General features: G+C 39.0%; 1 protein-coding gene across 1 annotated transcript in view; it reads left to right on the forward strand.

Annotated features, from left to right (window-relative positions):
• Nucleotides 1–10,365, forward strand: part of LOC109934192 (tyrosine-protein kinase JAK2-like) — a 95,652-nt gene extending 85,287 nt beyond the window's left edge. The window contains exons 20-22 of the mRNA XM_020533023.2: nt 299–416; nt 1,604–1,717; nt 2,709–10,365. Of these exons, the coding sequence (XP_020388612.1) occupies nt 299–416; nt 1,604–1,717; nt 2,709–2,816 (340 nt within the window). The 3' untranslated portion in view covers nt 2,817–10,365. The remainder of the gene's footprint in view (nt 1–298; nt 417–1,603; nt 1,718–2,708) is intronic.
• Nucleotides 10,366–16,997: the final 6,632 nt, after the last annotated feature.

Consider the following 16,997-nt stretch of genomic DNA (forward strand, 5'->3'; position numbering starts at 1 on the left):
ATGCCAGAAAGACTCCGAGTTGAATGGCCTGCCTCTGCCCTTATCTCTTATGTGGCAGTGAGGAGCTTCCATTCGAGTAGGAAAATGATGGCATTACTGTATATCTTGGGCCTGCCAATACCAGAACCCTAGGAGAAGATTGTCTCAGCCTTTAAATGGTGTACAACACTTGGAGGATTGAAGAGAAAGTCGTAATTTAAATAGAAAAATTGCTGGCTGGGATTTTTCGATAGCGTATAGCAGACCAATCAGGTTACGATGGTTGATAATGTGATATTTCTCTGAATATCTGAAACAGGTATGCATTGGAGTCTCTGATGGAAAACAAATTTTCGGTGGCTTCAGATGTTTGGAGCTTTGGAGTGGTGCTGTATGAGCTTTTCACATACAGCGAGAAGACCAAAAGTCCACCGTCGGTGAGGCTTCAACTTCTGTGAAACTGATTAAACTAGTTTCTCTTCCTACTTTGTTTTGTATCACTAATGCTACCCGTTGCATGAAATGCTGTACACAGTTTGCAAATATTACAACATTAGGCACGTACATTGCCGGTTTGGATAATCTATTATTACATATTTACCTGGATGTTGAGAAGAGCAGCAATCACAGTTGGACTATTCTGTTTGTAATTTTTCTCTGGTAGTATTAAACTCTGAATTTCTAGCCAGGAATTCCAATCCTGGCCAGTTCATAAATGCGGAGCTTAACTCTGCTGAACGTAGGTACCCTCTCCCACATACTGCAGGATAGTTCAGGTGGGACAGGGCTCAAACCACACTCCCATTTTGCAGCTGTCAGTACACCATATTTGAGATTTAAATGTACAGCAGCACAATCAAATACTGTGAAAGGTACTGCTAAAGATAAGCGTGATTTGAGTGGCTGTTGGTTAAGGGGATAGGTTGCATGAGATGGGTAGAGTGCCAGGCAAAGAAGGTGCCAAGTAGGAAGCATGTCAGATAAGATGGAATGCTTTCAGGATAGATTGGAGGAGTGTTCAGAGGAAAGTCCAAGCTGACATTAAGGGGGTTGTTGGTGCTTCAGGAAGACAGTGTTCAGAGGTCTCAGGTCACCAGGTTAGTAGGTTAGCATGTGATCAGGGAGGTGGCGGGGAATCATGTAGAATTGCAGTGTATCTGGTCAGAGGGTGTGTAGGTGGTTGTTTGGCATTTGTGGAAGTCTACTTGTGAGTTGTGTATGGTAAGTGGGGAGGTCAGCTTAAGACCTAACTCTGTTTTTAATCGTCTAACATTTTCTGGGTAACTATTAACAGAAGCAGAACCCTCTGAACTCTCCAATGTTAAGGAGTATTTTTCCCCCCCAGAGTGTCCCAGGTGAGAGGGGAGTTGCCCTTTGGAATCTTCAGTTTCCCAGGCAATTCCAGCAGAGTCAACCCTGCCTCAGATCCCGCAGGATCCCGACGTGCAACCCCAGTGTGCACCATTCCAACAACTGTCTAGTCACTGAAATATCAGCGCTATTATGTTTGTCTATTTGCTGCTTTTTCCAAACTTTACAAATATTGCTCACTTTAACGTTAATCAGTTTTCCAATATTTCTCTTTCAGTGAATCCAATTTAATGTTATTTAATTGCATTTTCAGGAATTCATGCGCATGATCGGCAGCGATAAGCAAGGACAGATGATTGTCTTCCATTTGATCGAGCTACTTAAAGCGGGTAGACGACTGCCAAATCCAGATGGGTGTTCTGACACGGTATTGCTCATAAAGCCGTGTGCTCTTTCGCTTTGCATCTTCCTTGCGCAGATCGCTGTCTTTTCATTTGGAAAAAGTAATGTGCAAGATTAGGCCAAATCTTGTTACAGAAATAATTTACAGTTATTTAGGGTAACCTTTGAAGTAGTTATTTACCAGTTTTAAAAATTAGCAAGCACATTACACCCCTGCGGCAGTATTTAATGGAGGTGATGGGGTAGGTGGAATGCAGAGGAAGGGTCTCGCCTGCTGGCAGAAGCACCTGAATGAGATTGCTATCAAAATATGGGGAGCATGTGCTCTGGGTCTGACCAATGCAGGAACTGAATGCAGATTATGTCAACTCAATTCTTCCATGAATTTACAGCTGGAAAAGGGATTTTCTTTGTATATGTCTGGGTCAGTCCAATTAATCAAATGTGCAAGTCTTCTGCCAGAATTATGAGCAATGAACTCGGATTATATTTAAGAAATAAAGTAGTATTTAGATCATATATGGAATTGGGTCATTCAGTTCAGCAGTCAATGGAGGTGTTTCTGCTCCATGTGAATGTCCTCACTCCTCTTCATCTCTTCAATATGTATGAGCAAATACCACAATGTTGTTCTTAACTGCATAGGGCTTGGCTACTAAATGGGCAGTTTCAGTTGGAGGCTGGTGTAGGATGTGTTAAAATGTATTCCTGATTTGAGGTAATAATGGGGCATCATCTAAGCCAGGCCTTAAAATACAACTGAGACAGAGTAAACCTAGCTTTGAGTGCATGCTGTTAGTGATGTGTACTGAAGGAGTTAAGTAATGTGTAATAAGTGGGTGGAGGTGGTGGGAATAATCCGTTTTATAGCACCTGCTTAAGCAGAAAAGTTGTTTGTAACAAACCTTGTATGTTTAAGGAAAAGCACTTGTTTATGAGCAACGTTGTGGCAATGACCAACAATGTTTTCAAACCTATTTTTTTAATCCTGATCATACTTCTCCTTCCAATGTCAGATGTATTCAACAATGATGGAATGCTGGAACACTGTATCAACTCAGCGCCCAACTTTTAAAGAGCTTGCTCAGAAAGTGGACTCCATGAAGGATCCTATGGGAGGATGAGTTTGCAGAAACTTCAACCGGGATGCTCTGAAGTCCCAGCACAATTGCTGCTTTTCCAGTCTGATTCTGGCACTACCCACTCTTGGGCACCATGCCAACTCAAGGGACTGATTACTGTCTCATCATCTTCATTCAAGCAAGGATCACTTAGGACTTCTTTCTCACTCTGGGGAATGTCAGTCCTTTCGTAATGACGTTGCAGTTCACCAGGACAGGCTGGTAAATTATTGGTGTTGTAACTGCGATATAATTTGCCCACTTCAGGTCTGGTAACGTGGGTTTAATGTTACAGCTGTTTATAACAGTAGGAGTTAACTATGTGGTGATGAAACTTCCTGTACAGCGATGCTTGGAGTTTATCATTGTCATAATCATCAGAGGGCCTTCAGTGGTGAATGTTAAACATTGTGTTATTTGTGCTGCTTGCACATGAACTGGTTAAAGAAAAAGGCTCTGATTTTGAATTTGCCCGTTGTAACCTAAAACTGTGCTAATAGTAATTCCGGCAAAGATTGGAGAACAATTTCACTGTGTTACATAGGATCTTATTTACACTTGTCATAGACTAGATTTCAAACAGCGTTGACAAGAATGTAGATGAGTTCCATGATATGATATGATATGATATGATATTTGTAATATATGTTAATTTGGCTATATTAACTACAAAAGGAAAAGATCAATATCTGAAATTGAAAATTTTCATGAATCAGCTATGCTGTGGTGTGAGTATTGTGATGCATTAAATGGTGATGTAGGAAGTATGTGTTCCTGCACAATATTGTAGATGTTGGACTGGTCATAAATTCCTCAAGGATTTGCTTGTGGTGCACAAATTTGGAAATTGTAGCTTCATAATATCTTGAAGAAACTACATGAGGGAATAATTGTTTGGTACATGATCCAGAATACTCAACAATGCATAGTTTGTAGTGACACTTAATCTGCCTTATGTTATCCATTTGTTATTGTTTTTAACATTTGGATTAATGGTGAAGGAGAAATATGTTGAACACCGTTTGCTTAGGTTAATTATAAGAAGAAAAGCTCAGGGATGTTTTATGCTTTTTTTTAAAACAAAGAAACAAAATGATCGATACAGGATTAGTTGTTTCATCCACAAATTAGTTAACTTACATACATTAATACAGTAGGAGCTCATGCCAAAGGATCTTTTGAGTTCTGCCACCTCCACCACCTTGTAGAGACACAGGGGGGAATAACAAATACAGTCTTGTCACCTTGTGCCCATCCCAAGGATTCTTCTTTTTTCAGAAGTCATGCAAACATAGTCCTTACTCCACAATAGAAAATCATTCATTAGCTACGCAAGCAGCACGACCAAAACGTAAATATAAAGTGACCAACATCTTATTCTCCTTCTTTATTATTTTAATTTTTTACAGACTCTTAAGTTTACTTCCATCTGTACAATACCAGTTTATACTCAGAACTCTAAGCAGGGAAAGCAGTGTCCTAATGATATCCTCACTCGATTACTGATCGAGATATCCAAGTAATGTTCTGGGGACATGGGTTTGAATTATACCATGGCAGATGGTGGAATATGAATGCAATAGAAATCTGGAATTAAGAGTCTAATGATGACCATGGATTTGTTGTTAAAAACCCAGCCGGTTCATTACTGTCCTATAGGGAAGGAAACTGTGGTCCTTATCTGGTCTTGCCTACACGTGACTCCAAATCCATGGCAATGTGATTGGCCCTTGACAGCTCTCTGGGCAATTCAGGATGGGCAATAAAGTTCTGGCCTGGCCAGAGACACCCACATCCAATGAATGAAACACAAGTTATCAGTGATGCAGTGTTTGCATAACAGCAGCTGAAATTGTGCACTTGGGAACACGGTATTTTCTGTGAATGAGCTACACCACACAGGCACAGTACTAGCTGAAAACCCACATTAAGTAGTTCCATTTATTAACAGTTAGAGTTATCCAGCTGATGATCATAAATGTAAGCTGTGTGTGTTTCTGTGTTCATTCCTCTATTTTGGTTACAATGCACAGATTGCAGCACTTCATCCACCACATGTGAAGCATGTAAAGTGTTGTAGCAGAATTGGTCTGGTATTGATTGGGAGGAGAATAGTCAAACACAAGTATAGAGTGTAGCATTCTAATGTCAGCACTATGTATTTCATAGAGCTGTTTTACTTCTGCTTCCCGTTCTGTGTGGTATTCCAGCTTTTGAGTATGAGTTTTGGAAAGGCCACTTCTAGGGTGGAGGCTTATGATCCATAGGCAGTAATCATGGTACTACCTTTACCAGTACACCTCTGTTCCCAGCAAAATTACTCAGAACCATGTTCCGTTAAACAATATGTACCATTGCTGGAGCTATTATTAAGTGTTTTAGCTAGGATTTCACATTGATTCATGTTATGCTCATCAAGTTTTCTTGCAATATTCACTGCACAGTGAGAAGTCTGGAAGTATTCTCATTGGAATCCATAGCTGAGGAACATTTTGAGGCAATGAATGCAGTGTAGCAGATTAGACGTTGTTCATGCTATAAAGCATATTGGCTTAAGTGCAACTTCTGCATTGCACTGATACCAAACCACTGAATAAACCAACAGTGAGTGTTGTAACTCCTCGGGAATTGCAAGTAATTCATGAAGCAGACAAGACAAAGCCAGAAGATACTTTCTGTAGGGCTAGGCTAAATCTATTCACTTCACTTCTGACATATGCATCCTCAGAAATCACCTTCCTCCTTGCATCTTCCTTTAGTGCACACTTTTTTGAATTTATTTTTCCATGAATTACTAAAAACAAATAGCAAACTAATCAACAATGGACTGTGTACTTAAATTTGTCTACAAACTTTTGACAACTTTAGATTGAAAAGTTCTTTACTGTTACCTGAATAAAGAAAAAAAATGTGAGAATGAGACTGTCAGGGTTAAAATAGGGGAAAAGTAAAGCGCAGACATACACTTTCATAATTGGTGCGCCCACTAAAGCCATTGTGTCACATTATTTATTTTTTTAAAAATTAATTCATGGATGAATGTCAATGTCACTGGTAGGATCAATGTTTGTTAACTTAAGGACAGTTAGAGATGGTAATTGCCATTAGTCTATAGTTAAACCTCCACTGCCTGTTCAGAATGATTGTATTTAAAGTGCTGTTCTGTGTTGAACTGTCATGTTGCTTTATAGTTAGTAAGGAGCCAGCTGGCCATTTCATACCTGCAATGCATTCCATATTTGGAATGTTTCACACCTACTTTGGAACTGAAGTCAGATCTTCATGCATTACTTTATATAATGGAAGCTTTAGTATTGCACATTGATATATAACAGTCTGAATTTATACAACACCTTTATTAACATACACAGTTCCAAAATGCTTCACAAGTATATCTGCAAACAAAAATTTGTCTCCATATTTTGGACATGCAATCAAAAAACTGATCAAAGAGGTGGGTTTCATGCCGCATCTTAAAGGATGAAAGTGAGCTGGAGAGCTTCAGAGAGGGGTTTCAAAGTTTCAAGTCTAGATGATTGGTGAGTCACCCAAACAGATTTTTGTAGTTTAGTCTCTTTTAGTTGGCCGTGGGAAGACCATTGCCTGATGTAGGCTACATCTACATAATTCAGTGCATCAAATTTCTGTCACTCCAAAATGTGTGTTGTGCTTTCATCATAACCGGTTGCTATTCATCTCGCAACCTAGCAGCGGAAATGTACTTACGTCAGCATACATCGTTTAATGCAACCAAGAAGGATTCAAGAGTAAGGTAGTCCTTTCTGTTGGAAATACTGGTTTGATATGAGCTGAAGGATTTCTGGTAGATTAATAGGAAGGGTGGGGAGTATGTTTGTTTGTTTGTTTGAGATTATTATTATGATCACAAAATATTAGTCAGTATAAATTGGCAAACACCATTTGCAATGAAACTTGAAAATGATCTGATGCAGTGTCTTCAGATGGTATATGATGGTGTGATTTCAATCAGGAGCGATTCAAGCTTCATTTTAGATTATCCACAGACCAGAATTTTAAGCGTGATGTAGGATTTGCTGCCAGGTTTATAATGTACAATAATCATGTTAGAGTGGAAAAATGAAAGTGACATGGGGGTAGGGGCACAGTGGCTCAGTGGCTAACACTGCTGTCTCATGGAGCCAGGGGCTTGATGGGCTGAATGGCCTACTTCCATACTAGAGGGATTCTATAAGTAAAGGTATATCTTTTAATTTTCAACATAAATGTTAACAGGTTGTGAATTATTATAAGATGTTTGCTTACTGAAGCGTTGTCATATTCTAACTACAAGTATGCTTTTACTAAAAGAAAATCTTGTACTTTGAATGGCATTGTTTCTTCAGATATTTGCAAGTACTTTTTTTTATTCATTCTTGGGATGAGGTCATCGCTGTCTAGGCCAACATTTATTGCCTATTCCTAATTGCTCAAGGGCAGCTAAGAGTCAACCACATTACTGAGAGTCTGGAGTCACATGAAGGCCAGACCAGGTGAGGATGGCAGTTTCCTTCTCTTAAAGACATTAGTGAACCAGATGGGTTTTTCCCACAATTAACATGGATATGCGGTTATCATTACACAATTAATTTCAGATTAATTTTTAATGAATTCAAATTCCATCATCTACTGAGAGTGATAACTTTATTTATACTTGGTAATAATTTAGGCAACAGAACATCCATCATCACCAGACAAGCATTAGAATACAAAATGTACATGGCAGAAATCCATAGTGATCTAGAATCCTTGGAGTACTACTAGGAGATGTATATCCATTGATTAAGATTGATGTTTTTCTAGCTGATCCTTAAAAGAAAGTATTGTCTAGCACCGATCATAACTACATAGGAGGTGCCAATTAATAACAATGTTTAACATTTTGGACAACTAACTGAATCTAAGAACAGTTTACCTTATAACCTTGGAATTACAGTCCTATGTTCTTCAAATGAAACTTTGTCAAATTCAAATCTAATTTCTCAAACAAGTGCAGTGATAACGTTGTGAGATTGTACTTGGACTAGTAATGCAGAAACCCAACTATCGTTCTGGTGACCTAGGTCTGAATCCTATCATGGCAAATGGTAGAAAATTAATTCCATAAACCACTGGAATTAAAATGAAACCTTTGCTATAAAATCCCATCTGGTTCACCAATGGCCTTTAGGGAAGGAAATCTGCCATACTTGCCTGGTCTGTCCTACATGTAATTCTAGACCCAGAGCAATGTCGGTGGCTCTTAACTGCCCTCTGGGAAACTAGGGATGGACAATAAATGGTGACCTAGCCAGTGATGCCCACATCCTATGAACAATAAAAGATATTCCTAACACAGTCGTTCCATTCCAGGTAGTTACATTAATGCCCATGGAATTCTACCACGGGTTTCTCCAAAGTGTTCTAGAGCAATGCACTGCCATTTAGAGAAAAGATTGACATGATGTACTATTGAAGAGGTAAAGCATTAGCATTATTTAGCCTCAGACCAAAGCTATTGACAGAACCTAGTTTCTTAAATCACTTGTAAATGTATTATGGTTCTTGGTCATCTTTTGACTCAACTGAGGGGTTCTCAGGCTTGTGTGCACACTTCACATGAAAGAGATGCTTCACTTGTTATGCACTTCAGTTCAGTTCATGGGCACACAATAACTGGTTCTCCACTAGGGCAGTGGCTGAATCAAAATACACCTTGATCTCCTCCATGCTTTTCAAGGGCATTAAAAATCTTGATGCATTCAGTTCTAAGTTTCTTATCTTGCAAATGCATTAAATCTTGTCATGCAAAAGGCCCAATGGCCTCCTTCCAGACTGTAAATTTTAGATGATTAGCTATTCATTGATGAATGAGTCCTTATTTTGCTTTCATCGTTATACATTTTTTTTAATTGATTAATGTTCTTGACATCACTATTTCCTTGGTTTACAGTGGGCCTCATTTGCAATGAATGCCTTCAAGAGTATCTGCTTCCTTTTACATGCCTTGTTCTTGTTTATTCTTGCAATTCCATCTCTCTCTGTAAGCCAATTTCACACAAGCAGCAAGTATTCTCATATGTAGTGGAGTTGTTCTTGCAAAATCTCATTATCTGAAAGGTGATTTCATTCTTATTTCTAACCTGTTTTCCATTGCTAAGATTCTAATCTGTTTGTGTTATCAACAAATTATCAATAACTCCCCTGTAAACTTTACTTTCTCCTTGCTGGTGAGTGCCAAATACCATTCGATACACAGGTATGCTTCTTATGTTGAAATTGTATTGCATTACAGAGTCTCAAGGGGCTTAAGTGACAAGATCAGGTTGTATTAGCTTGCAATCCTTAGATCATAGAATATTGTGGGGTGAACTGAATGAAGTGTTTAAGGTGCTGAAAGGATTTCGTAGTGTAAGTACAGAAAAACTATTTTCTCTGTTGCAGGAAGTGAGATCAGGAGGATATAATCTTAAAATTAGAACTAGGCCATTTAGGAGGAAAATCAAACTTTTTTTTTATTCATGGCGTTGCAATAGAAATCTGGACTCCTCTCCCCATAAGCCAATTAATGCTCCTTTAGTTGGATCTTTGAAGACCGAGGTCAATTTTTTTTATTAGGTAAGGGAAACGGGATTTGGAAGCAAGGCAGCCAAATTTGGTTGAGATATCAATCAGCCATGATCTAACTGAACAGTAGATCAGGGTGAGGGACTGAATAGTCTCATACTGTTCCCATGTTCCTATCTCAAAATTAGAATTTCTTATCCTTAGCTTTTTTATACTTCTGCAATGTTTTTCACCTAACTTGGTGCTTTCTAATGATTACTTGCTGATTTCCCCTGATCAGGTCTTCCCTGCAAAAACTATGAATGTTGATTCCCGAATTTAGTTTGGAAATAAACAACCAACAAGACACCATTCCTCATGCCTCTGGAACTATTGGAGTTAAGACCATAACTCAGTGTTGTCTGGATGATACACTTCAATCTAGCTCGTGCACTGACAATAAAATAAATATCGCTTGCCAAATAATGCTGATTGTTGGTGAGCTTTCTGCTGTTGTTCATTTACTCAATATCCTCATTAACTTATAGTTTGTTTCATTTAGGATGTGATACTACAATTTAATGCATGAAAATTCATTGCTGTCTTTTCGTCTTTTAAATAAAGGTAAAATAATATTTTCTATTCATTTCAAGAGAATAAGGTATTGTATATAGTTGTGTAAATATTATGGATGATTTTACTGGTCAGCTGTAATTTAAAAGTGCATTCATTTCTTTTTCGTTTTACAGAAATGTGACCGCAATTGTGCCTTGTACTATAAAAATGCATAAACTGTGATAAACAACAGTAAATGCATATATGTTTTGTGACTTGATATAAGACTTGTATATTCTGCTGCTAACTCATTATTATATTGCAAATTCAAATAATTTTAACCGCTTCTAAATGTGGCAGTGCTTGTAAACTATTGTCCATGCATTTTTTAAAATTTGCCCTTTAATCTGTGTGCAATTGTCGAGAAAATAAAATCAAATTTTCATTATTTTTACAACTTGCAATTTTTCTTGTTCAAATTTTCTGAAATTAAATATATTTTGATTACTGAACCTTCTACTGTGTAATTTAACAGTTTCGTCTTTTAATTCAAAACAAAGTAAATAAATGGGTTGAAAGGGGATTTTAAAAATTGAGCTATGTTTTGCTCCATTAGACTATTGCATGACAAACAATGAAGTCTTTAACTCCTAAACCAAATTGGGATGAAGACAATTCTGAAGATGAGTCAAATAGACTGGAAACATAATCAACAAAAACAGAAGTTGCTGGAAAAGCTCAGCAGATCTGGCAGCACCTGTGAAGGAAAAAAAGAGTTAACGTTTCAGGTCCGGTGACCCTTCTTCAGAACTAGTTCGGTTTTTATTTAGACTGGAAACATTAACTCTATTACTCTCTCCATCGATGCTGCCAGACTTGATGAGTTTCTCTGTTTATTTCAGATTTCCAGCATCCGCAATATTTTGAGATGAAGTTGCAAAGATATATTTCAGTGCCTTAATGCCTGCAATGCATAATTGGAATATCAATCCTGATTGAATGCAATTATATTAGCTTTGTAGAATGCATATGAAGTGCATATTTAGACACCCACTAAAGAATTGCTGTGTGATATATTGTTGGGATTATGTTAGCTAGAAGTGCTTCCATCTACTTAGAGGTTTTTCTATTTTATGATCATCAAGCTGATAGTTGTTGATTCTCAGAGGTGGAATGCTGTCTATTCCAGCGACTTCATAAACTTTCAGATCAAGGATTAAATATCAATCACTTAAGGATAAAGCAACAGAACATAGGTGACATAGCTTTCTTGTATCTGTATAGTTTTAATAGGATTGGGATTCCCAACATGTTGCAGTATTGCATGTACTTGTGAATGCTGCTGCATCTATTGATCGGCCATGGCAGTGTAGCTTTGATATTCTGGAACATTGGATGTTGAACTTGATAGGTTGGAGAAAGACTATAGAGTCCAATTGGCGTAGCTCCATCACATGAGTTATCAGAAGAGATGGTTCTGCACATCTGTTTGGATACCAGATATCTGAACATGTCCTTTACAGCTACGCAAATACAATTTCCCACATTTGCAAAGCTGAACCCCGAGATTGTGAATACCAATATTTTCTCCAGACTTAGTGCTAAAAACGGCTACTGATCGATGTATTTGGAAAGAGTATATCCAAAACATCATTTTTTGTAATGTGAATAATTTTTGTGTCTCTCAAGATAAACCTTTCAATTTAGGGGGAAAAGGGGAATACTGTGGTGTGGTATACCTTTAAGGGGATGTATCTTAAATGGCTGCCCATGACTAACTACCACGAAACAGAATGTGATGTATAATCTCATGAGTTCATAGACCAATTGAACCAGCAGTCCTACAGGTCAAATCTGTCTACGTAGCCTCCATTATTTGTATCTAGTCTTATTTATAAATAAAGAGCCATATTATTGTTTTACCTATCCTTGCTATGTGATTGGTTTGATTGTAATAAACAAAAGTGTTGTGAAGTTGGTATAGTACTTGTGGATTGGCAGGCAGGATGTTAGAATTTATAAAATGATAGTGGGAAGAGTGTGTGGTCCCTTTAAAACGTGTTTTTTTAGGTGTGGTGATTAAAAAAGATGTCTGCAGGCAACAGCTGATGCACAGAGTTCTTGAAATTGAAACATTGTATCCAAAGGCTACACTGTTAGCAGGCAAAACAGCATTTTTACCAAGACAACAGGTTTTTGAATTTAGCCAATTAATTTAAACCAGGCTCTAGATACCAAAGCCCAATTAAATTTAAATCTGACGGTTTTGCCAACCTGGGACCAATCCTATTGGAAGAAATTAATAGGTCATCAAGGGTATAAAAGAAGAGGGCATTTGAAAATCGGTGAGAGAGCAAACTGCCACTTGTTAAGAGAACAGCCATCAGCTCTAAAGAAAGAGAAAATCATTGGCTCTGACAGAAATCTCTAAGATCTGAGTAAGCACCATCTAATAAAGGTACTACGGCACTCTTAGCTAATAATCCTGATACACGAATTTGACAGAGGAAGGCGTTCCTGACTCCTCACTCTGCTTCGTAACAGAAGAATGGAACAGTCAAGGTCTAAAATAACAGGCAGAATCTTATAGGGATCTGAGCCATGTTGCAGAATCAGGCAACAAGTGCAGAGTGGCCAATCTAATTGTTGAAATCATATCTCTGCATCTTTTATGCCTTTCATAAGCAATGTGGCAAGATTCTTGCTAAGTGGTGGTGGGTGGCCAATTGAGATCATTATTGCTTGTTAAACACCTTGTTAACACCATTAATAATCAGACTCCCAGCAAACCTGCCAAACAAGCTTGATGTCAAGAAAAATAAGCACGGAATCCAGAGCATGTACCTGTCAGAATTCAGCTCACCAATTATCCCTAATGACCTTCATGTTAGAAAGCAGGCACCAGGTAAAGCTGCATAGGCACTGCCACATGCATCTGATATCCAGGAACCTTGGCATCTCATGCACATTCTCCCAATGTCTGGGTGAGTTTCCTCCGACAGTCCAAAAGATGTGCAGGTTAGGTGGTTGGCCATGCTAAATTGCCCATAATGTCCAGGGATGTGCAAGCAATGTGGATTAGCTGTGGGAAATGCAAGGTTACAGGGATAAGGTGGGGGAGTGGGTCGGTGTGGACTTAATAGGCCAATTGGCCTGCATCTACAGTATGGATTCTATGATTGTAAGAACCCTAATTCCTCTTCTCCAGTGTACTTTCAGGACACTTACATACTTCAAAACTGCACCTCGGACTGTACTAGCCACTATCATTGTGATGCTACTGCAAGGACACTATGCTCAGGGACACACACTTGGCTCAAGGACTGGAACAGGATATGTCTGAGTTGTTAGCTTGCTATCATTGCACACTCTCATTTTGCACCCACTTGAAAGCTCACAGCATCCCTGCATTGCATCACATTGCCTTCCCTTTTTCAACTTTGCTTTGAGGAGCTGAATGACAGGCAGCACTCCACCCACCTTGACTCTTTCTGCCCTTTTGTAGGCTGTTTTCGCCCTGGAGTAAGTCTGTGGCAGGCATTAAGGGAAATGAAAGTGGGTGGTACAGCTGCTACCCTTGGTGCAGGTGGGGAATGTGTCCTGAGTGATTGAGTAAGGCAGCACAGAGGGCCAGCAGGGTTCATGGTGTCAGAGTTGAGGTGGATGAGAGTGAGGAAAGATGGTACAGGCAATAGTGAAAGTGATAGAGCACAACTATTTGTGGGAGCTTGGTACAGGAGCAGAGACCGAGTGAATAGGAGGTATATGATTGAAAATGGTGTCACTTACCTTGGCAGAGTGAAGAAAGCCATTGACTTCTTCCCTAAAGTGTTGAATATTCCTTTAGATGGCTAAAATTATTTTAATCTGGGCGGCGACCTTGGTATGGTTGGGTGTCATGACTTCATCTACCGATCCTGGGGAAGGAGTAAGTTCCGTATTAGCACCACCCAGTCCAGCAGCTCCTTGCCTTCAAAGCAGAGTGCTGATTTTCCTCCATCTGCCATGCCTGGGGCAAACGTCAGGACAGCTTCAGACTGGTGGTGCTTCTGAGCTGCATAATAGGCTTTGAATGATGGTGTGGCTACAAGGGATGCTGGTGAATTCTGGGATATTGGCTGAGTGGAAAGTTGTTCCAGGAATGGTGTTTGGTAAGATGGGATGGAAGTCTTAGTCATATCTGATCCATTTCCTGACTTGTGCCCTCAACTCCTCCCTCCCCTTCCCAGCACAATGATAGGGTTACTCTCGTCCTCACTTTCCGCCCTACTGGCCTCCACTATTAAAGCGTGATCCTCTGTTATTTCCATCGCCTCCAAAAGGATGCCACCACCAAACAGACCTTACCCTTCTCTCCTCTGTCAAATTTCCAGAGACTGTTACACACCTTTTAAGTGAACCAATTAATCTAGTCTACTGCATTCGCTGCTCATAATGCAGTCACCCCTTCCAAAAGCCAACTGCGCATTTCATATGCAAAAATGATCCTGATAGCCTTGTCACTTGCTATTGCAAAATACTATCTTGCTTTCACGTTAACATTTCTGTTCTAGGTCTGATGCAGGATTCCATTGAAACCCAAAACAAACTGGAGGAACAGTCCTCCCTCCCTTTCTCCATTTAAATATTTTACAACCTTCAGGACCCAGCATTGAATTCAACAATTTCAGACCATGAATTCTCCATTATGGTTATCAGCCCTCCCATGCTGTTCCTGTAGGTTTGCAAATTTAGTCCACAAGTTCATAAGAAATAGGAGAAGGAATAGACCGTTTAGAATTAGGTTTATTGTTACATGTACTCAAGCACAGGAGTACAGTGAAAAGTTTACAATGTTACCCCTCTCGGTGCCGTCTTAGGTATGTTACCTATGTACAAATCTTAGATACAAAACCCAGAAATAAAGAAAAAAAGTTACATTACCTTACAACGATTCATAGTACAATTTGGATATATGCCCCCTATGAGCCATCTGGACCATTCAACGAGAGTACAGCAGAGCTGATTGTGCCCTTTCCTACCTAATCCCCTTAATATTTGACTCCCTTGTAGATCAAACATTTGTTTAACTCAGCCTCGAATATATTCAATGACCAATCTTCCATTGCTCACCGGGCAAGAGAATTCTAAAGTCTAACAAAGAAAAGAAACTCCTATTCATCTGTCTCAAATGGGAAACACTAATATTTTAAACTGTATTGCTATAGGAACTAACTCATATTCCTAACTTTTATATTCCAATTTCCTTGCAACAAGTGTCAACATTCCATTTGCCTTCCTAATTGCTTTCAGTACCTGTAAGCTAGTTTTTCCTTTTGGTTCATGTACCCAGCTTCTTCTAACAGATTGTGCAGTTTCTCTCTATTTAAATAATGTTCTTCTTGTGTTCTTCCTGCCAACGTGGACAAGCTTTCATTTTTTCACCTTATATTCCACCTGCCAAATTTTTGCCCACATATCAGACCTATCTATTTCCCTTTGCAGACATTTTAAGTGCTCCCTATAATTTGCTTTCCTGTATTTCTTTACATCATCAGCACATTTAGCAGGCCTTTCACCACTTGGTCCTTCATCAAAGTCATTAATACAGATTGTACATCATCGGGGTCCCATTACGGATCCCTGTGGCATTCCACTAATTACGGTTTGCCAATCTGAATCTAGCCCATATCCTGACTCTGACTCCAATTCGCGAACCAATCCACAATCTACATGTTACTCCCTAACACCATGAGTTGTTGTCTTGTGGCATAACATTTTATTTGACACCTTCATGAATAACTTCAGAAACTGTAGTATATCACATCTAATGATTGCACATCCTCCTCCTTTCTTGCGACCTCCTCAAAGAACTCTAATAAAGGAGTCAAACACAATTTCCCTCTCACAAAACCATCTTGACTCTGCTTGATTATGTATGTAATGATTCCCTAAATGTTGTGCTATTCCTTCCTTAATAATGGATTCAAACATTTTTCTAATGACAGATATGAGCTTAACGGACCTGTTGTTTCCTATTACCTGTCTCCCTCCTCTTGACAAGGGTTGTTACATTTGCAATTTTCTAATATACAACTTTTCCAGATCAAGGGAGTTTCAGAAAATTACAAATGCAACTACTACTTCTGTAGCCAGTTCTTTTAAGAACATGAAATGCAGGCCATCAAGTCCATGAGACTTACCCTGCTTTCAGTTCCAATAGATATCCCAGCATATTTCTCTTGTTCATGCTTTTTTTTTAAGTTGCTTCCTTACTTTTCCATCTTACTGTCTTTTTCTTTCTATTTCCAATTATTCATAGGATATAGGTGTCACTGCCTTGGCTAGAATTTGTTGTTCATTTCTAGTTACTCTTGAATAGTAAACCTAACTAGGCCATTTCAGACGGCTGTTTTACAGTATTTATCGTATTTGAATCTATCTTGATCTTGTCCACCTCCATCAATTGTCTCCCTAATCACCTTTCCGCCCAAGAAAAAGACTCCAGCTTCTCCAGCCTAACCCTGTAACTCATATCTCTTATCCCTGGAACTATTCTGTTAAATACCCCCTGCACCCCCTCACATCTTCAGGAATTACAGACTTTTCTTATGGTTCCCTCCAAGCATGGAGATAACCATAAAAGTCATCAGGATACGAAAGAGATTGAACATTTTTGATATTACAAATTAAATAAATATGATGGGGTTTCTCTTGAGTTACAGTGATGAATCAGCAAATTGCGTCATAATAATTGATAATTTACAGTCTACATTTGAAGCATTGTATTGAATCACATGACTTATTTGCATGATAGACAGGAAAATCTTTTTGGCTTGAAAGCAGCGTCCTGTTAGTCGGAAACAGCACTTTGGCTGCATCAAATAACATATCCCTTCAACAGTTCTGAGGGAGGGTCACCGGACCCGAAACGTTAACTCTGTTTTCTCCTTCACAGATGCTGCCAGACCTGCTGAACTTTTCCAGCAACTTTGTTTTTATCCCTTCGACTGTTTCCAACAAGCAAGGTACTGATTGTCCGCAACAAAACTGTGCTCGCAAAATACTCTCACACCTCTTGAAAGGGAATCTGCAGTGTGTGTTGAG

This window comes from Rhincodon typus, chromosome 3, assembly GCF_021869965.1.
Source record: "Rhincodon typus isolate 14 chromosome 3, sRhiTyp1.1, whole genome shotgun sequence".
In the NCBI taxonomy this organism is placed as follows: domain Eukaryota; kingdom Metazoa; phylum Chordata; class Chondrichthyes; order Orectolobiformes; family Rhincodontidae; genus Rhincodon; species Rhincodon typus.